Raw genomic sequence first — 27,139 nt, forward strand, 5'->3', positions numbered from 1 at the left:
GCAATTTGGGTGATCATATGTTAGCTATGTGAAAACTTTTTTTGGCTGATCACTGGAGAGAGTCTTCGGTCACTCATCTTACCAACCTAAGAGGTTTTTTTCCACCTCTCTTGTACATCATCAGGAAATTGAAAAATATTTCACAGTTTCATAAAATTTACATTAACAACACTGGAATAATTTTTAAACTGTAACTGCTTGTTCATTTATCATATTTTCTTATGATCTTCTTGTGTAATTTCAGAAAGAGATGCAGGGAGTGTGAGTTCTTTAAATTAACTTTCTAAGCTGTTTTATTTCCTCTTATATTGTCACTGCTTGGTATTCCTTGGATTCTTAGCAACATGAAGAAGCAGACTTGTAAATGTTCAAATGTGACCACTGCCCCAGTTAATCTTTTGTGTTGAACTTCATATCCCAAATCTCTTCTGAAACAAAACATGACTACAGGGAAAAATAAATAATGTCTTTTTTAATGCTGCTTTGCTTTTCAAGAATAAACCTTTCTGTCTGAGTAACGTGTGTTAGTTTTGTAGTGAGAGAGGGCAGTTCTTTCTGTTTTTGTTAGATTACTTTCAAACCATTTAAAATCATCTTTGACCAGAAAGCAATTGAACTGACATTAAATACATTTTTATGCTCCTCTCTCAGCCCTAAAAGAAGCACTGAGAAACGCAATCGTGAGCAAGAGAATAAATACATAGAAGAACTTGCAGAGCTGATTTTTGCAAATTTTAATGATATTGACAACTTCAACTTTAAACCTGACAAATGTGCAATCTTGAAAGAAACTGTGAAGCAAATTCGTCAGATAAAAGAACAAGGTAAGAAGTCTAATTCATTGACTATTAATATTTTCTGTACTTATTGTTACTAATAGATATATATATATATTTTTTTTTTTTTACAAACTCAGTCTCTTCTGACTTTCTTTAGCAAATTTCCAAGCACTTTTTTATCATTGTAAAAAGCATTATAATGTAATATGGATGGAGTGTGTTAAGCATCATGTTCAGCATTTTAAAAGTAACCTTCACTAAAAATTCAGAAATAGCCTACAGGGAAAGAAGGTCAGTCAGACTGATGTGTGCATCTAATGTGATTGCAATCAGCTGTACTTGAACAAAAGTTGAATTAGCAGGATGAGTTTGTGGGGAAAAAAGAGAACTGATATACTTTTACGTGGATGATGATTCCACATGAAATAAGAATAATCCAGGAGAGCATGGGATGTGAAAGTATTCTGCATTCCCTCTCTTGTTTTCTTTTGTTCATATGAATAGATATTGTGACCTAAATGGTCTGTGTCCCCTAAATTCTGACATCACTTCCTGAACTACAATAGATCTGGAGCTATTCTAATCTCTAGATAGGGTCCTGTTATAAATGTAAACCAGAGAACGTGACAGTTTTCTTCCTGTTCTTTGTCTAGAAGATTAGTTTTGTATTTTTTTTTCTTTTGTTATATTTCCTATTTAAAGCAAAAAAAAAAATTTTTAGGAACTTAAAATTTTTTGAAGTGTTTTTGATGGCACAGGTCTATCTGGACAGGCATGAATAGCGCTGCAGGTGTTTGGGACCGGTTCAAGTTCTTCAAAGTGTGTGCATATTGGTTTTCTTTTAATTTAAAAGAAGATTGGAATTTCTTTATAAGCTGTATTTAAAGTAATTCCTTTGGTTTTCAAACACTTTCACTTTTTTTCACTTTCAAACATCTCTCACTTTTTCAGTATCCTGTGGTTTCCATAAGTAAATAGTGGTTCCTTTTCCATGTTGTATTTGTGAATTTATAAAACTGGAGATTATCTCTTACATAATTTAGGCGTGGATTTATTTCTAAAACAGGTAGATAAGTAGATCTGTAGTTCCAGATACAAGCCTATTCAAAGTTAAATGGAAAATGCAAAGAGTCAAATTGCTTCAGAGTCTGTGACGTGTCAGTGTTTGATTAATTAGTATCCTAAAAGTGGTTGTTGTATAGTTACAAAATGTTCACACATCAGACCTGATTATATCCGCATTATTTGTTTCGTCATGGGCTAACAGTAGTGCCAGAATTGTATCAAAACAAAAGGTACACTTCATTTTCTAAATACATATCGTTTTACTGCAAAAACAATTGATAGTAAAATTGTGAAGATAAGTTGTAAAAGCAAAGAATGCTGTTTGTTTCAACTAGGAGGTGTAGATCGCAACCATTGAACACTGAAGATACTAAACTACTCTTTATGATGTTGATCTTTTACACCGAATTCTTCAGCTGAGAACAATTAGGCTGCCTGATAACTGTAAAATTATTCTGTAGAATTTGTAGCTGATGTAAAGTAGACCTTAGTCCTCTCTAAGGGGCAGTGCAAAACATTGAGGCCTTGAGAGTGGTCACAACAGCATCTTAGGGTCTAGAAACAAGGATTATTGTATTTCAAATTAATCCCTTAAAATAATTGATATCAATTTCTATATACAAGCTATATCTGTTTGTTGTTATTGTAAATGAAAAGCGATTTTCCTTTTAAGAAAAAATTCATCTGACAGCGTATTCTGAAATACAACATTGTTTTGAAACAGGCACTTTGTTAACAAATGCAGGCCACGTATGGTAAACTTTCAAACTTCACAAACATTATTTGTTGTTCACAACCTAACCAAAGAAATGTATTGAAGAAATTATGAAAATATTGCTATTACTGTCATGTTTTGCAGAGATTTTATCACTTCATGTAGGGATCCTGCTCTTGATGTGTTTGAATGATGAATATATAAGTTCTAGGCTGTTGGAAGTCTTTCTGGTGGCTTTTCCACTGCCTAGGTATCTTCTTTGAAAGGGTAGATAACAGCAGGACAAGGAGAAATGGCGTTAAGTTGAAGGAGGGAAGATTTAGGTTGGATGTCAGGGGGAAGTTCTTTACAGAGAGAGTGGTGAGGTGCTGGAACAGGCTGCCAGAGAGGTTGTGGATGCCCCGTCCCTGGAGGTGTTCAAGGCCAGGTTGGATGGGGCCCTGGGCAGCCTGGTCTGGTATTGAATGTGGAGGTTGGTGGCCCTGCGTGTGGCAGGGGGCTGGAGATTCATGATCCTTGAGGTCCCTTCCAACCCTGGCCATTCTGTGATTCTGCACACTGTGCAATTGAAGACCTTTACAATGGTGAAACGCTGCATTATGTTAGATAGTAGGTCTTTCTAAGGCAAAATAACAAATATAATACTATACTTACATAAAGTGCCATGAGAGTCAGGTATAAAAATAATGTCTTACATTTAAGATATTTTTCCTTTTTAAAAGATATGTATATATATATATTTATTTTATTTCAACATTACACTGAATACCTGTAGGAGAAAACTTACATTGAAGGTTCTGAATGTCCTGAGAGGTTCTGCCCAGACGTGGGCAAATTGGGGTTGCTCAGTTTTTGCACAGTGGGTCTTTGTTCAAAGACAAAAGTAAAGTAGTAAAAACTTGTTTCAGTTTTATTATTTAGAAGTTTTATTGAAGAGCTTGGACTTTGTAAATAAATACTAAAAATTCTCCAATACATTTTCTTCTGTCTATAAATAGAATCACACATTAAGGTTTAATTACTTACAAAAGCACAGTCATTTATAAATACCTTGTAAAGCCACTGAAGGCAACAAGTTTTATAGCTGCCACTGGGATTTGACAAGGAGGCTTTATTCTAGGTTCTAGGAATGAAAGCGAGGAAAGAAAGAGTACAGACTGGGATTCATTTCCCATGTCAAGATTTCTGGGCTAGCAGCTGAAAAAAGTAATAGATTTTTTGCTGTGGAAATACTGTGCAATTTAATATTTTATTTTCTGGATATATTTTATATGCAAATATGTATTTACAACACATTATCCGTTATCATTATATCATTTCTCACAGTATACACTTCAAAGATTCTTTAGTTGTGGTATGTTAAAGATTCATTTTATTTCAGTTTGGAAGCAAAGTTATAAATATATGCATGTAACTGAGTTCACTAGATGAATTAAAGATATTTAGAAGATGTAACCATTGCTTGCAGTTTTTAATCTGGATTCTGAAGTGTTCATAGTACTTAGTTACTATAGTAACTAAGTAAGTAAGTATAAGTAAGTACTATACTAAGTACTATACATACAACATACACTTACATACAACATACACTACATACATACACAACTTACTATAGTTACTATAGTAAGATAAATTTCTTAAAAAAATAAAAGAAAGCTTAATTTTCTTCTGGGATCTCTTACCATATTATCATACAGCGATCTCATACACATTTGTTGTCATCCAGTGGAAATTAAAAAATGTGTTTTCAGCATAAAGATGAAAAAGAAGCTCAATTCGTGTAAATCTTAATTTGATGTTTCTATTGGAGATTTGAGAATTTTACTTTTTAAAAAACAGCCTGGTGTTCACATGTATACAAGCAGATTAAATTCGTATCTGTGCATGGTTAATTTAAAGGGCTTGTTTTAGGGAAGTGTGAAGACCTCTGGGGATAAGCGTTCCTTTATTAGCCAAGTAACCCAGAAGCTATAATTAGCTGTCATATAATCAGTTGAACTGCTTCACAGTGATCTTGTTGGTTTCATACCTATGGTACGCCCTTTCCTTGAATCGTATCCTCTGATTGACTCTCCCCTTATTTTTCTTTCTCATTATTGTTTTAGGTTGCTACATCCTCCTTTAGCTGATTTTTTTTTCCTTTATTAAGCACTGTATCAAAATTAAACCTTTGCCCTGAGTTTAAAGCTCGTTTATCTATCACGCTAACATCGGTGTCAGCAGGTAAATAGCTCACATTATGAAATAGAGACTATTCATTATATTTCACTGCTTGAACATCTCCTGGCTCAGTCTTTGAAACCTCTTTATCTTCATTATCTAGTTGTGCTCTTACCTTCTTCTCTGGGTATCAGAAGTGTGCTGGGTGACAGAGGACATGAAGACATCTCAAGCTCCTTCAGCAGTGTCTCTAGTGAAGCTGTGTTTCTGTGACCCCTCTGGTGGGAGTGCTGGAGAACATGGCCTCCCCTCAAGCACACTGCGAGGGTTTTTTCCTCAATTGACCTGAGTACCTGTTATTAAATTCCAGATCTGCATCTCTTATTTTTCCCCTATTTTTCAAGCCTTTCTTTTTTCAGAAGCCTTTTTAACAATGACGTGCACTTGGGTTATTTAGATTCGTTCTCAGTGGGATGTAACCTACTGTACCAAAGTGTCTCCAAATGCAATTTGATCTCCCAACTCTGTTTTCCTGCGGAGCCCAGCTGGTTTCTGAGAAGACTTCGTGTGCTGTGTATCAGGCTTTCAGTAGTACAGGGATATATTAGGGTGATGATTATCAGTCCAGCTGTTAATTTATACTTTTGAGTTGTCAGATCTTGTTTTCAGAATAGCGTTACCAAGACAGACCTTGAACAGAACGAATCACGATGTGAAAGCTGAACGCCACAGGGGGAAGGAATATTAGTTGATGGAAAGAGACATGTAGGAGCAATGGGATGTATGAATCTAAAAAAAAAAAAAAAAAAAAAAAAAAGCTTGTTGTTAATCATATACACTTTATTTCGCTGATTTCACCTATGATAGCACAACCAGTTTTTGCTTCCCTATAGCAGAACTACTTTGTAATCGCGGGTTTGCTCCAGCAGATATTCTTTGTGACCTGCAGCACCAGTATGCACGTAAAATTGCTTGCTAAAGGAAAACAGCGTGGTCTTAAAGGTGTAATGAGATGTTACTTTTGCTGCTGTTACTTTGAATTTATCAGATCTGAATTTAGATTCGTGCTTCACAGGATGTTTAAGCAACTGCAAAGCATGAGTAATCCCTGTTAAGTCAGTGGGCCCACTTGTAGGTTTAAAATTTTTTGTGTTAATATCTTACAAAATCAGGCTTTTAGGAGAGCATATGTGTACTACATTTTTTTGTTGGTTTTTTTTGTCTGTTCGTTTTGAAAGTATTTCAGATAGTCACTTGTACTATACTTAGTGATTATTCTAAGTTTGTTGTATTTGAGATGTTAGGAGATTTAAAATTGATGCTATCGTATACCTTATTTTATACTTTAGGAATCTTTTGAAGGAATTCTGCATGGCTATTATTGGTTATATACGCTGTGCTTTCAGTTTGATAGGATTCTAAGGCTGAATTAAGTGTCAGAGGAATTTGTACAGTGAAGTGAAGCAATTTATGCAGAACATTTACAAAAAAAAATCTATTACTGAATTTGTTTTGCTGTCTCCACTACCAACAGCTGAGAGTGATGTGCTGAAAATGGCTTTGATCTTCCTCTGTACATCGTAATGCATTTCAGCTAAATATCCTGTTATGTTGACTTAATACTTGCATGCCTCCAGAGAACTGCTGATTCAATGAAGAATTTAGACTGTTTTTAGGTAATGCAAAATGTCAGTTTCTCTTCTGGCTTGGAAGACATGTAGTCATTAGACAGCAGATTCACCAAGTGTGAAATTTCCTGAGGTCTGCTTATTTCAGTGGAGCTGCCAATCACACAGACTCATTGAAATAGGCTTTGTCTACACGTAAGTTAAAACATTTAAACTATCCTATATAGTTACTATAATCGTTTTCTATGTAAACAGTATTGTGATTTCCCTAATATGACTTATGGTAAGAGTATCTGAAGACTCTCTTATGGCATGTAGCTTGTATACACTGGGATCAAACTGGGATCGCTTCAGGAAAATGGGCAAAAATAATCACCAGACTGTTAATCAAAACTGTGAAATCAGCACAACATCTATACATATAATGAGATTTTATTGGATTGTTGTCATTTTTTGCTCCCTTAGTCATGGTTAGAATTTTATCCGCTTGTTTAGAATAAATATGACCTTGTTCCTCAAAGTTAATGAGACTGTTTATTTGTCATCTGAGTAGGAGATTTAGGTTTTTGGTGGGTTTTTTTCCTCACTAAGAGCAATAATAGAGTGATCCTAAGGATGTTGATATGTGGGCACAAACTAATCCACAGGAAATGAGGCAGCTGTTGAAAGAGCTACTTCCACCCATCTCAGCCCTCATTGTGGCCGCAAGTTCCTGTTCCTTCCCTTCCCCTGGCATTAGCAATTATGCAGTGAGCCGTGTTTTCGATTTGGCCAGGCTGTCAAAGTAGGAGAGGAGCTATTCCCCCACAGAGGCTTCGTGGGACCTCCTCTTACACAGTTATAGGCACATGAGCAGGCTGAGAGCCTGCAGTGACTGAGCCATGATCTGTCTTATGGTTACCTTGGAGCTCCTGAACAATTCTGGTTGTCAAAGATGCCTTTCTCTTAAAGGGATGTATGCCTTGTCCATTGGTGATGAATGTTCTAGGGATAAGTTTCTTGAAGTTTTAAATTGGAAAGCTAAGCTTCGACTCCAAGTTGTGGCTCAAAGTTAAAGAGGAACTGAATATTCGATCTTCACTGGTATTTCAATTAGAAGTAGTAGTTATGGGCGAGCATTACAGGAAAACTTATTTATTTTGTATCCTACTTGAATTCTGCTTTTCTTTGATTTTTGTTTTTTGTTTTTTTTTTCATAACTTCTATGTGACCAAGAGAGAAAATCATTCAAATCTAGTGGAGTGTGGTTGTTTATTTTATGTTCTGTACCTGCAAAGATGATTGTGGTCCAAGAGCTGTGGAATGCTATACAAAACTCAGGTGTTTCTGCTAAATCTCACAGGTTTTGGGAGATTTGGCGAAAGCGCTCCTTCTGTGTTTCTTGAAGGAGTATTTTCATTTAAGTTTTGCTTTTGTTAATTTAGTGTTTATAGAATAGTCAATGTGTGTTTTAACTTCTGAGAGTGTAGTAAGTATATATAAGTAAGGCAGAGGCATCTCTCCCTGAAATCTAGGATCTAAATCTTTTGGAGGCTACCTTCTCAGAAATAGCATATTCGCACGCTGCATTTAAAACCTCTACAGTTCTTCTTTTGCCACTTATCATGTAATCATTTATGAACTCTACAGACATTATAAATGCATTTTTACATTTTAAATCTGAAAAAAAATAAAACACAGTATGCAGCTCACATGCATAAATAACTCCACAATTTGAACTAAGATTTTAGCAGTTTCCCAGCAGCTGTGCCACCTGGTGTCTGGTCAATTAGAAATATTACATTTAGATTCTGAAGAAGTATTAGGAGCAGCACTCAGCTCGGTGTCATGAGCCAAGTTGCTAAGAGTGTACTAGACTCCTTATCGTTGATAAAGATGTTGAAGAGCATTGGTCCCAAGATGGACCCCAGGCAGACACCACTTGTGACCAGCGTCTACCTGGACATGGGTCTGTTGATCACAACCCTTTGGGTGCAATCATTCAGTCAGTTCTTTTTCCACCAAACTGTCCACCCTTCAAATCAGTATCTCTTCAATTTAGAGAAAGAATGTGGTGCAGGGCCATGTCGAAGGCCTTGCACAAGTCCATGTAGATGGCATCATGTGCTCTTCCGTTGTCCACCAGTGCCATCACTTCATTATAGGAGGCCACCAGATAGGTTAGGCACTATCTGCTCTTGGTGAAGCCACACTTTCTGGATCCTCTCCTCGTCTCACGTGTGTCAGAGTACTGTGTCAAAGCCTGGGGCCCACGGCACAAGAAAGATGTGGAGATGTTGGAGAAGGTCCAGGGAAGAGCCGCAAAGATGATCGGAGAGCTGGAGCACTTCTTTTATGAAAAAAGGATGAGGAAGCTGGACTTGTTTAGCTTGGAGAGGGCTTCAGGAAGACCTCATTGTGATCTTTGAGTACTTCAGTAGAGCTTACAAACAGGAGAGAGACTGATTTTTTACATGGATTAACAGTGACAGGACAAAAGGGAACAGTTTTAAACTAAAAGAGATTTACATTAGCTATTAGGCAGAAATTGTTTACCCAGAGGGTGGTGTGGCACTGGCTTAGGCTGCCCAGAGAAACTGTGGATGCCCTGTGCCTGGAGGCATTCAGGGCCACGTTGGATGGGGCCCTGGGCAGCCTGATCTGGTGGCAGCCCTGCCCACTGCAGCGTATCGGAACTGGATGATCTTCATGGTTCCTTCCGATTCAAACTTAAGCCATTCTATGATTAGTATCTTAGTGTTGGTAGTCTCTACTGCTACTGGAATATGCAGTGCAAAAGGTACTGATTCTAGGCCACCAAGGCTTGCTTTGTGCTTTAGATTAGTGCATGCAGTATGAGCAACATGTAAAGGAAGTAAATGAGGAAGGAAGCTTCATGTTACCTTGATTTTCTCTGTAGAGCTTAATTTATGGAATAGCAAATTAATTTACTGAGAGTAATGATGATACTTCTGTCAAAATAAAATCATCTACTATAAGGAACCCAGCTTGTGTTACACGGCTTTTATCTTTTCTTTTTAAAGAATGCAGCCTGAAAAGTAATAATACAATATTTACTCACAATAGAGTGCAATGCCTTTCATACCATCTTTGAATCCTGAAAACCTGTGGATTCACAGCACGTTGAAGAGGTGTTGATCAAAGGCTCCGTGTTCAAACTGAAAACAAGATAATTGCATCTGCTCTAACTCCTGCCTTTTCTTATTTCTGCAAAGATTCTGTATATGGACAGCTGCACAGTCAGTTAGAAATGGGGATCTCTTCAAATGAAATGGCTGACTATATGAAAAGGAGCTAATATTTCAGGTTTCAGTTTCTTTTATGAAAACCCACAGTGTGCAATGGGGGAAAAATATATAGGCTGAAGCTTGAAAGATGACATGGCAAACATTCATTTACTTTCTTTGTGATGTACACTGGTGCTCCTAGTGAACATCCTTAGGCAGGTGATTAGAAAGCCAAGACACACATGCCTTATGTTTCCTTTTGTCATTAAAGTGTATTGGAACATCCATATGTGTTTTACAAGGCAGTAGGTGCTGTAGTATGTGCACAACACACACATACAAACACAGATACTCTTCCTCTTCCCTCTGAAGGTATGCTGTTCTTCTCTAGAGAGAACGTCAGTTAAGAGATGGAGTGAGGATAATACATAAATAAATTTAAGTTCTTCTAAAGTAGAAAAAAATCAGAGTAAATGCAATTGCAGATGCTCCAAAACTGGAGATGCTCCAGATGCTGCCCGGTTATCTAGAACAGTATCCATGTGTCCCTCTGAACAACCAGCAGTATCCTACATCTGTTGATTTAGGCTCCATTCGTCTTGAAGCAGGAAGGCATTTCCCTGCAAACTTTGCTGATACAAGGCAAAACGGAGCAGTGCACTGTGCCTGCCACAGAGGACTCTTTAACAGGCAGAAGCAGTATGCAGCCTAAAAGCTGCAGTCTGTGGCCAAAGTCAACTCGTATATGAGTTGCAGATTCTGAGTTGAAAGTTATTTGAAATTTGAAACAACCTAATGGAGAATTTGGTGGGTTTCATCAGCCCTCACAATCTGATTTGAATATCTTTTGAAGTGCATATTTTGCAGTGCAGTGATGGTTCTTGGCATGATGCAGAAATCACTTGGTAAAACTTTTTGGGTTCTGTTGGGAAGATCTGGCTAGACAGTTAATAGCAGTCCCTTGTCATGTGAAGATGTGTGAGTATGAAGAGAACTAACCTTTTACTGGTTATTTTTTCTTCTGAGGCACAGTTTCCTAGAAAGACTTGGAACAACCTGCAGTTCCCATGATCCTTCTGAGAGACGTCTTCCAGAGACGGGTTATTTTATGTCACATTAGGTCCGGGCCTATGTTCAACATGGGAGAGGAAGTGTGCTTAAATATAACAATTGATTCACTTGGAAATGAAAAAAGAGGAGGAAGAGATGTCAAGGTTGTTAATTCTAAATATAGGTCGGAAAACTCAGAGCGATCCTCATTTAGATTTCTCTTGTTTTGTTTGTTTTGGTGTTGCATGGAAAAATATAGAGGTGTTTTATGCCAATAACATACTATTTTTCCTGTCTTCCTTCACTTCTACAAGACCTTCTACCCTCTCAGCGTGGAGGAAATATTTGAATGTTTGAGTTGAATTTTCTACCTTTAGTTATTTTAGTTATCCCCCCTTGACTTTTCTGAACACAGTACTCCCTGATCAGCTGTCAAAAGTGATACTTTATGTAGAATCGCTCCTTGTCTCTCTGATACTGTTTTTTTCTTTTAGTGCTGCACTGAGAAATAATGAAATAATTCTAGGGAGTGTGATAAAATTTGCTAACAAATGGTTGAGTGTTATAGTGATCAGTATCAAGGATTATTGTAATTACCATGACGCTTGGGAGCGGAGTCACCGTCTCTCTAGCTGCTAGAGTTACTGATTTTAACTGGACTTTTGTAATGCAGCTTGTTGGGCTGTTTTACTTAAGGTTCAAAATACAATTGTGTTTTTACAATGGACAGTCTAAACTATGAAGATGTCCAGAAAGCTTACATCAGTGATACATGTTGAGAAGCCAGACCATAAACTTTTATGAAATGAAATCAGCTTCATTGTGAGTTGTGGTGTAAGAAGACTTTTTCCTTGAGCTCTGTGATGGTCATGGGCATTGACATTCCTTCTTTCCTTGAAGTTCAGACAAGGGGTTCTCAAGAACTTAAACCTTCCCAGAGATTTGTGGTAGTGTTTTGTTGTTGTTTTTTTAACAAGGCTTCGGCCTAGATCTACAAAAGGGCTTAGAATGTAGATTTGTAGATCAAAAAACAGCATCCCAGCATCCTGTAGAAATAACAATTGTTATTTAAAAGATGGGTGGAGTGAGAAGCAGCTACCCAAGTTTCCTTCCACAAGTAAATTGCTGACCTGAGGAAAAGGTTTGGGATTAGGACCTATGATCTGATGTACTGGCTTTGCTGCAGACCAGTATTACCAGCCTTGGTGCCAGGGAAGGGGCATGGCTGGAGTCCTTAGTCTTTAGCATTTCCTGGTTGAAGCCACAACTGCTGAGTGGAGGCATCCAGCCTGATACAGCAGTTCCCTCACAGCCTCACAACATGGAGCATCTTTTTCTGTGAGCTGCCAGTTGTCAGTGGCTAAGGGAACCCTTTGCTTTCAAAGCAGGTTGAAGTTGCTTCGCAGAGCAGAGCTGATTGAGCTCACTAAGAAAACAGAGAAAGCAATACTGTTTGTTTTTATTTTTCTGCTTATGAAATAATATATTGAATTATAGTGCCATTTAAGACTGCATGCTGATCTCTACTTCATGACTCTAAAGTAGAGAACAAGAAATGATAATGCCTGATTAATTATGTTGTAAGCATGGATCAGACTGTTGAAGGGAGCCTGTTTGTACCCATCAGATCTATTAGTAGCCACTTTAAAATCTAACAGAACAAATTAATGTAAATTGAACATTCATTGAGATGAAAAGTGAATTTGTCTGGATGTAAATCTTAGCAACCAGATAAGCCAAACTTTTCTAAGGTGATGAAATAAAATCTTTTCATTTTAAAGAATGTCTTATACTACTACCATGTTAGTAGTCATTAGCATCCTTCCTGACTATTATATTTTAACTCTGGCAGGCAGCTCAGCACCACACCACTGCTCACTTTTTCCACCCATGTGGGATGGGGGAGAGATTTGGAAAGGTGAAAGTGCAATGATTCACAGGTTGAAATAAAGACAGTTTGCTAGAAAAAGCAAAAGCTGCATGCACAAGCAAGGAAAAACAAGGAATTCACATGCTACTTCCCATAGACAGGCAGATGTTCAGCTGCTGCTAATAAAGTAGGATGCCTTGTACATTTGTCTACTTGCAAACATCACCACCCAAAGCATCCCACCTATCTCCTTCTTTATCCCAGTACTTACCACTGAACATTATGCCATCTGGTGCGGGATCTCCTTTTGACAAGTTTGGGTCAGCTGTTCTGGTTCTGTCCCCTCTAGCTCCTTGAGCCCCCCCAGCTCCTGTTTCTAGCAGGAAATCCAAGGAGATCCAGGAAACCAAAACTTCCTTGGATCTATGCAGCACTGTTCAGCAGCAGCTAAACATTGATGTGTTATCACTGCTATTTTCATCAAGAATCCAAAACACAGGCTCATATGAGACTTTATGAAGACAATTAACTCTGTCCCAGTCAAAACCATGCCACTAACATTCCTAAAGCAATGTAGCCACTGTTGGAAGATACAAAATGAATTTTGAACACAATTTCATGAAGAATTTAAATTCACAGTTTTCTCTAAGTAACCATCACTCAGAAGATGTTTTTAAGGAAGCTTTTGGTTTTTTGTTTTTTTTGCTTTTTAACTTGCAGTGACAGCAACATTTCTGTTTCTAAACTCAACTTTAAATGTTTGGCTCTGGCCTGTGCTGATGGGCAAAAAAAGCAAAAAGAGGGGCCCCAATGTCTATTTCTGAACAGTGAGCTTTTATAGAGAGAAAACTTTCTTTTCTCAGTGATTTAGAGCTTTTTCATAAAAAGATTTATCTCCTATAATCTGAGCTATTGGAAACAGTAGGAGACATGTTGTGTATGTTAGCATGGGCACATTAAATTAGACTTGTTTCTGTTCTTCCTTAGCTGTCTTCAATTATCTGTGCTCAGTTTTGGCCTACACTTCATTATGGAAACTTTTTCCTTCACAGAGATCACAGGGAGCCAGTGATCCCTCATATTTCTTTTTGGTGCGCCATATTGGGGCTCTTGAAAATTTTTGCAGTCATCTATGGCAACTTATAAAAGCAAAAAGCTCTTTGCATGTTGTTGTGAATGATCTGGTATGTCAGAAAGATTTATCATCAGCATCCTAAAATAAAGATGATATTTTGTAATCATGGTGATGTGGCATTCAAAGAAAGGGAGTCATCTGGTTCCTTTTAACAGTTGGTCAAGTACATAAGAATAAGGCTTCAAGAAATGGCGTCTGACTAGATTAATATTCCTTTGCAGTTTGTTATTTTGGCCTGAGTTTTGGAAACCTATAGGTTTAATTAGCTTGGCAATTATATTTGCCGATTCTAGTCTAAAGAGTGTTAACCATTGAATCTCTGTTTTCATAATCTTGCCTGTGATACTTATGCTTTGGAGAGCTGTTAACTTTTGTGAAGGCAATATATTGTTTCTGAGACAGCAGTGGAGCTCTGTTTTGAGCTAAATTATCAAATCCTGCCATATTTCTTGTCTTTCAAAACATCAGCTGAGCCAAAAAGTTAAAGAACATTGGGCTCCAACCATTTAGACATTAATACTAATGCTGTTTTTAGAGATGAATTATCAAAACAAGATGAGATTACTCATTAAGTTAATATCTGACACTTAGAAAATTTAAAATGCCAAAAAATACAGTAACATTTTCTGTCCTAATTCAGTACATACCAAAGAAAATAATTACTCTGTTAAACTGTGTGATGCCAAATCTTTGTATCTAGTATTTCAGTGCAGAGGTCAGTTGGCTTGGCCTTTTCATCTGGAATTCGGCCATATTAACGTAACAGATTTTAAGTCAGCATTGATGGATGTGTAACATTTGTTAGTATGCAGAAGTAGGTAGTTTTGATAAACGTTTTGAAGTATCCAAATACCAAAAGACGCAAAAATATTTCCTGAGAGAGAGAAAGAGAGCATGTAACTACAGCTATGTATATTTGAATATGTTTTTCTGATTCTGGAGTAGTTCATCAGTGAGGGAATTTTTGTCTAAGACTCTGATGGCCAATGCAATTGATCTGCATTTTGTGCTCTGTAGTTGTCTACATACTGTACTGTAGGCAATTCTAAAATATTCTAAATTGCACCACAAGCAGTCAAGGAATTTGAGCCTTCTTCACGTTTGTAGGAAGTGCAAGTGCAGAGGGGGGAAAAAAAAGCATTTTAAACAGCGTTTTGAACCAGTGAAGATTATAAATCCTTAGTGCCTTCTTGGATCTTGACCTTTTGATATGGAAGTCTCCTGGACAGGGAGCTCCTTTGATAACTTATTTGTGCTCTTTCTCTAGGCAGTCAGTCCAGACTGGAAGGATGGTGTTAGTGTATGTTGAAAGTACTCATATATTTTTGTAAGCTAAGAACTGTCTGAAAATTCTGCACCCTGTTGTATTCCTTTATGCTGGGTTTGTTGGTTTTTTTTTGTTTATTTGTTTGAAAACTTAGTGCTAGAGGTCAATATTGAAGCAGGTCCAGATGATGACTGTGATGGAAGCTTAATTCCACATTCAGTACATATTTATGAAAAACAACTTGCCACTCAGTGTGATAGTTTAGAGCAACATCACGATTTAGAATGAGGTGTTGAGTGAGAAATAGTTTCTCAATGCAGAGCAGCTCTAAGACTCGGTTTAAATTTCACTGAAATAGCAGTATGACACTTGTCCTTCTGTGTCTTTACTAATGAATAACAATACTAGAAATAATCTCAGCAGGGAAATTATTTTACTTGCCGTTTTGTTTTGTATTTTGGATGCATGTTGAGGATGGAGCAAGTTGGTAAGGATTGGGGGTCCTGGCTGGGACAATTTATTCTTCAGCTCTGTTTTAAGCAGCAGCAAGTGGGTTGTAATTTTAGGTTTTACTTCCCTTCACAACCTTAGCAGCATTTAACTGAAAGCAGTGACACCATGGTCATCTCAGGGTTGAATAATCCCTGCTGCTACGTTAAACAGTAGAAAAAAACTCTGGGCAACCTGGCATAGTGGTTGGCGGCTCTGCCTGTGGCAGGGGAGTTGAAACTAGATCAGCTTTGGGGTCTTTTTCAACCCAGGCCATTCTGTGATTCTGTGAATCTATGATTCTATGAAACGTGTGAATGGTAGCTATGTGTTTCTGCAAATAATGTTAAATCCAGCAGTTAGCAACCTTCAGAGAAGATACTGAAGTATCTTCAAAGAGGCGAGACTGAGGCTCAGTGCTCAGAAAAGACCAATGTCTTGACTGCAGCAGCTGTGAGGCTGGGGGCTCCAGCACTGGTGGATGGGCACAGCAGATGACACACTTGTAAGTAACACCTGGAATTGCAGGAAGCTTTCTTGTCCTGTTTTTTCTTTAAACTGCACTTTTTCTTCAGACTGCAAGCTTAGTTTCAAGAAGTAGACCATTGAGTTTTGTAATCATGAAAGAGAAAAGGGATTGTAGTGCAATGGCTGAAAAAAAGAAGTAAAATGGGAAGGAGAAGAAACTGAAAAAATGCAGTAAAGTACATGTTAAAGTGTTTAGCAAGAGTACATACAGAGGTACTAGGCTTCTTTCTGTCCAGTAGTTAAATATTATTTTTGGTGAGTTGAGTTTAATGATTTTTATTCTATGTCCTGAATTTTTTCCAGTTTAACTGAATGAAGGGGATTATTTCACAGACAGCTCTTCTAATGGAAGTTGTATAGGGTGAAAAAATTCTTGTTCTTCTTGGAACAAAAAAGAACAATGGAGTAAGGTCAGCATTGCTACCAGAAAGGAAATTGACTAATTTTATGTTATTAGTTCAGTTTGTTTCTACTCCTAAATCCATCATAGTTTTTCAGTGCTTATTTTACTTTCAGTGTTTAGGGAAGTGTTACATACTGGCTTCTGTCTCTGAGTTTTTGAAGATCAGACATGACTTAAAGCCCAAAAAGCACCATGAATGTTCACCTCTATTTGGTGGGTGTGTGAGCATACAGGGCTTTTTGTAGATGCTTTGTCTTCCCGATGCTTCCTTATAGCAGTGCTGTGCTGTAACCCAGCAGCAGCTCAGCACCAAACAGCCATTTGCTGTGGGTTGGGGGTGTCAGGATAAAAAAAAAAAAAAAAAAACACAAAAAAACCTCATTGGTTGAAATAAAAACTATTTAATAAGAAGAGAGAAATAGTGGTTATGATTTTATGTATTTTTATTTTTATGTATTTTTATATATTTTTATCTGTTTTTAATATATGCATACACACACAGGTTGCTCCAAAAGTAACCCCTCCTATTTATTTCTTTGGAATCTATAACTGACATAAAGAGCACAATATCACTACTTGATAGAGGATATTCTTAGGTAGAGAACAGTTTTCAATATAGTCACCACCATAAGCATTGCATTTTCATCAGCAATGAACAAAGAGCCTTCATGCTGCGCTCGTAAAAATCTGCACCAGCAATGGTGACCCACTGTAGTTTTCGCCACAGCTGAAAAGCACCCACTGCCTCTTATCCACTGTTTGGCCTCCTTAAATGTTCAACAAGCATCAATGAATGTCAGTGGGTGCTGTTTTTTCCTCATGGAGGAGTTCAGTGACACACCACTGCTCCATCCGTACTTCCATGCCAGACGCCATTTTGTCAGGCTGCCCCTCTGCTGCCATCTGTCACACGGCAACGACATGTAATGGAGTATTGGTGGGAAGGTTCAACCACTAGCACCTACCTCTGACACTGTGAGGCAACCTGATTAAATAGGAGGCACTACGTTTGGAACAGCCCGCATGTGTGTGTATAAACACAGAGGAATTGGTGCACAGCACAGTTGCTCACTGAGCAGTGCTTATCCAGTCCCTGAGCATTGGCTGTCCCTCTGACCAACTCCCCTCAGTTTTTTCACGTGATGTCACACAGCAGGGGTATCCCTTTGACCAGTCTGGGTCAGCTGCCCTGTTCCCACCCAGCTCCTTGTACCCTCCAGCCCCCTGGCTGACAAGGCAGTACAAGCAGCTGAAAAACTGAAACTAAAACATCACTGTATTATCAATGTTGTTTTCCTCCCAAAGGTAAAATATGGCGTCATATACCAGGCACTGTGAGGAAAGCCAGTTCTGTCCCAGGTGAAAGTGCGATGGCAGAAGGTTGGGGCACACCAACCCCACACCAACCCCACACCCTGCTGTAAGCGCTGTTACTACCAAGCAATGACCTGAGCCCACAGCTTCCCGGCCGTCTGTCAGCCCAATCTGCAGGGCCAGCTGCCACATAAGCACGCTTCCACCAGCAGTACGAAGCATGAAGCTGAACCCCATGGATGTGCCAAGCTGTGCTGAACCCCTTCTGCCCGCTGTACCAGGAGGGCTGTGTGGCACGAGCTGGGCCCGACTCCTCTTGGAGATGGCTCGCGCTGAATAAACACGCTGAGAAGAAGTGCAGCTGTGCTTTTTTAATATGCACTGCAGGAGATTTCAGCAGCCTGATGATATATCGTGCATTAATGTTGAAAAGATAAACACATTTGGAGAGCACAGGAAGGCCTTGTGTTTTTATGTTAGCAGAATGCTTCCTAATGAATAAGAACGTGCTGCTGGCTTCACAGAGCCATATGGCAGCTTTTCTAATTTTAGTTCGGTGCAGATGCATAATTCTCCCTTGTTTTACCTCCGAAAACCTTCCCGAGATGTCGCATAGTTTTTCCCGTAAGACTTGATCTATAGTTTCTGAGTGAAAAATGCATTCAGGAGCCTGATGGCTGCTGTGCTCCGGACAGATGGATGCTGTGTGATGAAAGAGCAACCTCACCGCATAATTGCCACCCCAAAATAGCAGCTAACTTTATTCATAGGCATGGGATAAGCCGGTCTTAAAATTGATTACTGAAATAGCTGCCGTTTCTTAGACACTGGTCTTTTGAGAAATCGCTTGGTTTGAGGGAGAAAAACCAACTTGTGCTGAGGCAACAGGAACCGGTTGACAGGCATGTGTGTGCGTGGTGCCGAGTGCTTTCCCTGCGGTTAACCAGGCGTCAGAGCAGCCTACACGTCGCTTGCTGCTCTGCTTCGTCACATGTTGTGATGCAGAACCACTCACATTACCGAGTACAAACTCACTCTTTTCCTGTTTTGTTGTTTTTTTCTTTTAATTTTTTACTTCTGCATAGCATTACTCCTGTGAAAAACCTCCTGTCTGTGACCACAGTCAACATTAATACTTAGCAATCATCATAGGTAGTATTAATTTATTAGTTTCAGGGGTAATACCAACCACAACATATCAGTTTGCTAAGTATTATGTATTTCATTGCACAATAACATTGCTTTCTAATGCAGTATCTGACTGCCTTTGGCCAGTTACATACTTTGCTATTCCTTTGATTGTTTGCATTTTACTTTTGCACTGCAATTCAGGAGATGTCCTAAGGATCACACGGGGTAAACACATAAATACAAATGAGGCAAAGTAAAAGAAATTGGTGGATGCCTACAAAAAAACTGAGAACATGACTTGTTTTCCAGACAGTTCCACTGTAAATTTACCTGCGTGTTTAAACATGATATAGCATTTACAGTCACTTTCAAGTGATGTCGGCATTACTGCTGTATGAGATTCTTTCTTCATTCGTGAAATTCTTCTAACATGAAGAATTGAACTTCCTAGTGTCTCTTCTAATAAATCTCTTTGCTTATGTTTTGCTTTGCTTATATTTTGTTTTGCTTATATTTTGCTTTTTTTTTTTTTTTTTTTTTTTTTTTTTTACCTATTGCAATAAAGCAAGATTACATGATTTTAAATGGGTATGGCATTTCAATAGTAATTCCAAAAAATTATTTAGAATGTGAATTATATAGGGCACTGGAGAAGAACTGTTTTAAACAGTGCTGAATACTAAATTTGCACCTCTTTCCTCAGCAATTTGCTGAACATGTGTGCTGCCCTCTCAATGTTTCACTGACGTCTCTCCTCTGCAAAGAACCGAAAGTATTTCTCCAGTGACAAATGTGTGTTGATGCAAATGTCCTCTTTCAGAGCATGCTTCATATTTTTTCAGTCTCTAAAAGGGGATTGTTCTTATGAGAGTTTTGTTCTTTACTTTGAAAACACGTTTTGGTTTTGCCAAGAGTGTCAAGGGGGAGATATTTCTGTAGCTGATTTCATTAAGGAAGTTGGAGTCCAGTATGGATGAGGACAAAGAGAGCTTTTGAGATAGTCCCACCAACCCTGACTGCCCACCTGTAGGAATGGAGGGTTTAAAATCCAAACAAGAGGAGGTAAGGCTTGACAGCAGCTCTTCTGAGCCTACTGTAGGTACCCAGTGAGAACCAGAAAACTTGGGCTGGGGGGAACCGAAGGACAGAAAGTCAGGAAGACTTCCTGAGTTTAAATGTAGCAGGAGACTTGGAGCTATTGCTTTTGGCTTCTTTTGCACTGATTTAGGCATTTCTGTTAAGCTAAAGTGATTTCACAAAGGTTTGCTTTCAGAATCTGGAAGGAATCTCAAATTAAGCTCGAGGCTTTCCCACTGGTAAATTTACCAGAATGTGTTTATGCAGGGTTTTTTTCTCCTCTTAACTCTGCATATTAACATAGAAAAGTAAACACTAGAAAAATAACCAATTGAAAATATTAATATGTGTTTCAGTATATTACTACTTATGCAATTATAAACATATCCACAATTTAAACTATAAATTACATCACTGAAACGCTACATAATTGGATGTATATATTCTTTGTAGAATCTCTCTCAAGGGTACTTCCATTTTATGTAATTCTTTTTTACTCTCCAGGCTAAACTGTTAATTGAGCAGAGCTAATAATTATGTATATATAATAATTACATATATATAACAAGTACTTGTGATGTTTATTGCTTTATAATTTAGATAAAGCACACTCGATCCTTGGTAGCTTGTTTCCAACGGATGCTCCCTCTCCCCTTTCATACAGATGCTGCTGAATCTCTGCTCTGTGCTGCCTTGCTCAGGGGATACCTGGTGATGTTTCCCTGTGGTTTACAGCAGGGATGGAGCTGTTGCGGCACAGCCATGTCATGTGGCTGCAGTGGAAAAACCTGGCGGCAGTGGTTAGTCGTGGGGCAATGCCACTGGTCCCTATGGGGCTTCAGAGCCTCTGCAGCTCTTTTTCTGACCCCTAGCATTCAGAAATCATTCATCTATGCGGAAATAATAAGCACTCTGTGCTTCTGATCTGTTTTTAGGCCCCCTAGTGAACCTGAAAAAGAGGGGAGAAGTGGAAAAAGGAAAAACAAACTTCACATTTTTGCACCACCACCTGACTCCAGAAGTTGGAAATGTTAATTAAAGCAAAAATACAAACTTGTGATTGAATACGTGAGTGTTGCCAGCACCAGAAATTCATGCACTGGTTGTTCTTTTCCAGCCTTGCTGCAACAAATTCTTGTTCCCAGTTAGCCCCACGTGCAATATCACTATATCAATTGGCATTTTGAGTTCTTCCCTTGCCAGAACAGTGCTGCTGACCACCTCTGCATGCGCTATTCCTGTGTGTGCTGACTGATGCTTCAGGAAGGGCTTTGTAGTCCAGTCAAAATTGGGTAATTTACTGTGCTGCTGAGCATTATCAGTAGCTGCAGTTCATTGCGTCAACGTAAGTTACTGCTGGACCTGCTTTTATGTGGCTGTCTGAGGCCATGGTTTCCTATACAATGCTGCTTAAATAAATGTACAGGGACTTACAGCCTATTCTAATGTGTAGCCTATTCTAAGCACTCTGGCCACTAAGCTCCTTACACAATTAAGTTATAGGCCCAATTATAAAGTGCATCATTTGGGAGCACTTGTGATTTATGATGCTTTTTGTTGTGCCTAAAAAAATGCTGTGTGGAGCAGAGTGCATGTTGTCACCAGTAGGTGGGTAAGTGATGTGTGAACAGCGTTTTCTTATTTTCTCCGTTAGTTTTTCTTGTAACAAGCAAGGTATTTATTGATCCTTTTGGGTTGGGCCCTATGTGGGCTAAAAGAAAAGGAAGTGGGAAAGTCAAACGGTTTTGAGGGGCAGCTGAAAATAGAACAGAAGTGATCAGGGATCCAGGTGTCAAAATAAGGAAGTGGAACCATAGGGAAAAGCGGCTGGTTTACAGAGGCAGACCATTCCTTGCTCTGACCCAGTGCTGCAGTTTCTGTCTTAATTACCACTAAAGTCATTAAAACATTTTTATTTGTGTAAAGCCTTGCCCTGCACATAAAAGAGTGTAGATGTTTTTATGGAGATACTGTTAAAATATATAGATATCTTGTTTGGGATTTATCTGAATTCTGTGGTTGTAATAGTGGCAAAAAATATTCAACAAGTCTTTTGCATTGAACAATAGTTGATGAAAGTCTCCTTTGTAAATCTATGAAGCTGGGATGTGCCATGTGGCAACCATGCCCTCATGCCATTGCTGTGCCAGGTCTGCAGTCTGTGTATCACAGTGCATGCAGGATAATCCCGTGCTCCCTGGTAGTCAACATGCTATCAATGGCTGCAGTGGGAATAGAAAACAGGGAGATGGTATCCGTATCCATTATAGTATTTTACGGTGTGAAACCAGGGATCACTTTATGATTCCAAGAACAGATGGGAAACAAGTATCATTGCTGACTTTATTAAAGGCTCAGCCCTATTTTTAGAATCCTTTAGAATTCGTTTTCAATTTTTAGAATGTGTTTTGAGAACTGTATCATCATGTGGTGCCAACTTTGCTATATTGTAATATGTGAAGGATTGTTCAACTTTTTTTCCTTAATCTCTGCCTTTTGCCAAAAGAAAAATAAAAAGACACATTTCTATCCTCAGTGCAAACCAGAAGTAGAGATCCTGATCAGTTAAATTGCCAGAGAAAGAAATTATATTTATTTCTAGTATTTATTTCTATCTGAGTATTGTAATCTTAATGATTTAAATTATACAAGTCTTAATAGTGCCTCCAGAAAGCTTGTTTCCTCATTATTCACAATGGTGTCATATTGTGTATGAACAGAAAGAGTGGTGAGGTGCTGGAACAGGCTGCCCAGAGATGTTGTGGATGCCCCATCCCTGGAGGTGTTTAAGACCAGATTGGATGGGGCCCTGGGCAGCCTGGTCTAGTGCCAGATCTGGAGGTTGGTGGCCCTGCCTGTGGCGGGGGGGCTGGAACATGATGATCCTTGGGGTCTTTTCCAATACCAGCCATTCTATGATTCTGTGATTAGAGGACAGCTAAGATAGTCCTGACTCTATTTGCTTGAAAGCAAGAAACATCAGAGATCCAGGATGAGATGGGTCCGAGTGACCAAAGCCTCACTGCCAGCAGGTGGTCACTGGTAGGAAAACATCCAGGGGTTCTCTGAAGCAGTTCCTTCACTTTGTGTCTAAGCATTGTCTGATCGTGCTTATGACCTTGGCCAAGAGAAGAGCTCAGAGGAAATTTGACTGCAGAATTATAGATCTGCAGATACTGGGAGATCCTGTAGATTTGGGTACATTTTAATTTGTATGACCAAATCTTTGATTTTCACCAAGCGTGAGTTTGCAGGGACATGTTGATCCATCTACACGTGGAACTTTCAATAATTCCTGCGAGTCTTCATTTATTCAGTCACTTAGTCAATGACTTAACATTGTAGAATGACTATAAATTCTTGTTATTTGTAGTTTCAGTAGGATTTTGTGTTTATTAAAATAATTATTTCATAATACTTAATGTAAAAAGCTTGAATAATTTATTTTTCTATATTTCAGCACAGTTCTTTTACATAATTACTTGAAAAACAAATGAAAGTTGTTCTGTGTATAGAATGAGAAAGAAAAAAATTCTCATTCCTTTAACTTAAAATGTACATAGAATATGTCTTTAGCACACTGTTGTTATTACTTTTATTATTTTCTCTCTTAAATGCTGATACCATTCCTAGAACAGAAAAAATAATATGGTCCATTACCTGCTAGGAATTATAAGCCCTCTTTATTTGAAAGCTGTGTGTATGAACATCCCTCCAATCATACCACAGGGCATGATCTGTGATGCTGTGGATTACGTGTTGCAATGTGTAACATTCTACTCCAGAAACCTTAAATCAGTCTTCCTTGTAATTTTCAAGCGTAGCACCTGCAGTTATACATTCTTCTAATAACATACTGGTAAAGCAGTGTGAAAACAGTGTGATAGTAAAAATGTGGGCAGACGTCTGGGAATAGAAACCAGACCACTGTTTCACAGTATTCAAACTGCAGATTGCAGACTTGGGATTTTCCTTCTAAATGCAGTGATGATGGAAAAGTTGTGCAGTTGTGAGCTCTGCATACTCTGTGGGATTGGTTCTTAACGCGCCTCGTTCCTGGCTGTTACTCCCTGCACCTCTGTAAGGAGTCTTGTCAGTGCCCTGAGTTCTGTTTTGTAGTTCAAGATAGCTAGCAGAGAAAAAGCAGGAAGGATTTACTTTGTGTCTTCAGACTTCACAACTGAGAAGCAAATAATGATGGTTATGTTTCTGTTGAATTGCGATGGGAGATCGTTCAATCTCATATTCAGTACTGTTGCACTGTAACTTTCATATATAGTCTCGCTTTTTCTGTGGTCTCTTTCTGTCCCTTAATTAGTACTGCTCTGTCATTTAATGCATAGTTTTCTTTATTGCAGAAAAAGCAGCAGCAGCTAATGAAGATGAAGTGCAAAAAGCAGATGTGTCATCTACGGGCCAGAGTGTCATCGACAAGGATGCACTTGGACCAATGATGCTTGAGGTGAAGAGCACAAAATTCCTTTATTTAAGCCAGTTCTGCACTCCCTTGGATGAAGAGTAGTGTAAATGAAGTGAAATAATGCAGTTAGAGGCTGCTGTATAAGAATGGTCAAGCAATGCAAACCATTCTGACTATTTAGGATTATGGGATTGATGAGCAGCAATGTATTTCTGCTGGGTTCGGTGTTGAAATTCTCCTTAACAGGGTGGGGAGAGACAGAGATGATTCAGTTGCTTTATTATACAGTCTTGGGTTTGGAATGTGCATGTTTTATTCATGCTAAGCCATGACAAATTTGGGAGAGCTGCTGTACCTGAACACTGACTTACAGATACAGTAGTACTCACATGAATAATGCTTCCTTTAAAATTGCATGTCATTGCTGTACAGTTTTCATGATTTATTATCCCAGCATTTCCAGCTTTACTCTTTTCCCTCTGGAACAGTAAAATAATCTAGGAGAGCTTTACAGGATATGTATTTCAGTTCATTTAGTAAAGATTTCTGCCTGATTCTAGCTGTTATTTTCATAACCGAAAGGCTGCATGATTAAAACCTGGCTTCTAAAGGCAGTAATAGTAATATTGTGTAGGTATACTGTTTGTGATCCTCATGTCATATGTTGCTGTCCTTTGGTGCTTTATCTGCATAAGCTCACTTGCAAACTGTTTATTCCTGTTCTGACTTGGGGCCTTATCTGTAAGAAGAATAAACACTACTTCAGATAAAATAAAACACAAGCCCTGAATCTAGCTAGAGGAAGAAACTTTGACTGAAATATAATTATTCTGTCATTTCTGAATGTTGCAATAGCAGGATGCATGTTTTATCAGTTTTAAGTGTCTGTAGTATCTTTCGTGATTTGTTTGAGGAAAATATAGTTGTTCTGTACTAATAAGAAATAAAGACTCCAAAATCATACTACTAAATATAAGGAAGATTAGACAAGTTGGATTGAAAACATTCTTCTTGGAAAAGCTGGAGTCATTAAATAATTGATCTAATTTCATATTTATTGCACACGCTCCGTGAATTGACTGTTGTTACTTTTGCTATCATAGTTAACATTCCTCTCTTACACTGCCATGTTAAAATTTAACTTTAAGTTCCATTAATGTAATTGTAAGGACCTGTTTTAATCTTGGGGAAAATAAGGATAAAATGATTTTTTCCTAGCTTGTCTTAGATGATTGGTTACTGCAGCAGACATCACACGGAAAATCACCCGTCTGTTCATTTATTCCATTTATTTTTCCTTCACAGTAAAACCATTGCATATTAACAATGAAAGATTGTGGAACTAAATTAATAAACTCTGTTCCTCTGGTAATAAGAAACTTAGAAAGACTGAAAGTTGTTACACATTTGCTGTGAAAAGCCTACAGATAGTTTTGAGGGTATTTATCTCTTTAAGGAAATGCAATTAAGTGATTTCATCTTTACAAAACTCCTTTATACAACCTCTTGAAAAATCTACTCTTTCTCCATTGCCTTATTGTAATAAAAATGGCAGCACCGATGAACACTTTCTGACTTGATTTGGTTTAGAAACATAATTGTCTGTTTTTATTAAACAATAAAACTGAAGAATCCTCGAACTAGCTGAAGAAAGTGAGTAAAATTCATCACACAGCTGCCTCTGAGGAATATTTTAATATATTTCTTGGTTAAAGAGGAAAAGTAGGTATGGAAAGAGGGTAAAAAATAGTCAAGAGAGAGCCAGCGAGAGCTCAAAAAGAACACAGATTTATTCTCTGTTCCAGTATATCATCTCAAATAATATCTGTTCTTGTTTTCCCTTCCATCATGTTGCCCATTATTTGTTCCCCCCTATACTGATAGCTCTAAAGAAAAGTGGTCTTCGATATTGCTCTTGTTGGTTATTGTGGTGGAATACATCTTGGAACAGAATTAAGAAATCATTGCAGAAACGGGAGCTTCAGAAATATTTAAGTGGCTTGGTGCACTACTTTGCTCAAATGCCTTCTGCTATCTAAAAAAGTCCTTTTACAGTGTCTTTGCCTCTGAACAGAACGAAATGGGAGGGTGGCCCATAGGGCGTATTCCCCTGCCTGTGCTGCTTTGGGCTGGATGACCACTTTTGTGACCGTCCCAAGCAGCAGCTGGGCGGAAGCAGCCCAGAGCACTTCCTTGGCAAAGAAGGTGCTGTAGGAGGAAACAGTAGGGAAGACTGAGGGTTATTATGGGATGCCAGTAACTAATAATCTCCTTCTTGCCCTTTCTGCTTTTGAAAGTCTTCTTAGGACTGCGATAAACATCTGCTCTTGCTTTGATTTCACAATCCCTTTGAATTGATGTAAGCATGGACTATGGCCAAGCAGAATGGTTAAGCCAAACCCACCCCCTTCTGCCAGCTCTAAAAGCCATGTGGTTTCACGGTGGGCCAGTGCAGGGGACTGATGTGGCCAGCATGTAATTTTTCTGTTCTTACATCAGTTTTCAGCCAACTGAGCTCCCTAGTCCAGCTCTTGATATTCTCAGAAATGCTGCTGAAAGAGGGGGTTGTTGTGATGTGAAAGCAACTAAGCCAAAGATGTTGTGCTTCCCTCAGCTTCAAGCAGTGGTGAAATGCAGTTTAAGACACTAATCTGTAGCAGAGACTCTGATAGAAAATAACATGAGAGCCTCCATTAATGGAATCTTGTAAATTGTTAGTAGTTAAACCAAATACTAGTCAGCAGGAAAATGGCATGGATGTTATGGAAGCCCCTGCAAAGGAGGGAGCTCACTACAGGAAGTGAATTAGCAGGAGGAACCAAGGATGGTCAGAAGCAAAATAGCAACAACAAAAAGTGAAGTCACAGATTTGTATTTTTGA

General features: G+C 38.5%; 1 protein-coding gene across 7 annotated transcripts in view; it reads left to right on the forward strand.

The window, feature by feature from the left end:
• Positions 1-27,139, forward strand: part of NCOA2 (nuclear receptor coactivator 2) — a 189,172-nt gene that overhangs the window by 110,809 nt on the left and 51,224 nt on the right. For all 7 annotated transcript variants that reach the window (XM_042808607.1, XM_042808606.1, XM_042808605.1 and 4 more), the window contains 2 exons: positions 652-824; positions 24,197-24,300. In XM_042808607.1, coding sequence (XP_042664541.1) covers positions 652-824; positions 24,197-24,300 — 277 coding nt within the window. The remainder of the gene's footprint in view (positions 1-651; positions 825-24,196; positions 24,301-27,139) is intronic.

Source organism: Centrocercus urophasianus, unplaced genomic scaffold (assembly GCF_019232065.1).
Source record: "Centrocercus urophasianus isolate 14NV4802_14NV808 unplaced genomic scaffold, USGS_Curo_1.0 seq_11, whole genome shotgun sequence".
Taxonomy (NCBI): Eukaryota; Metazoa; Chordata; class Aves; order Galliformes; family Phasianidae; genus Centrocercus; species Centrocercus urophasianus.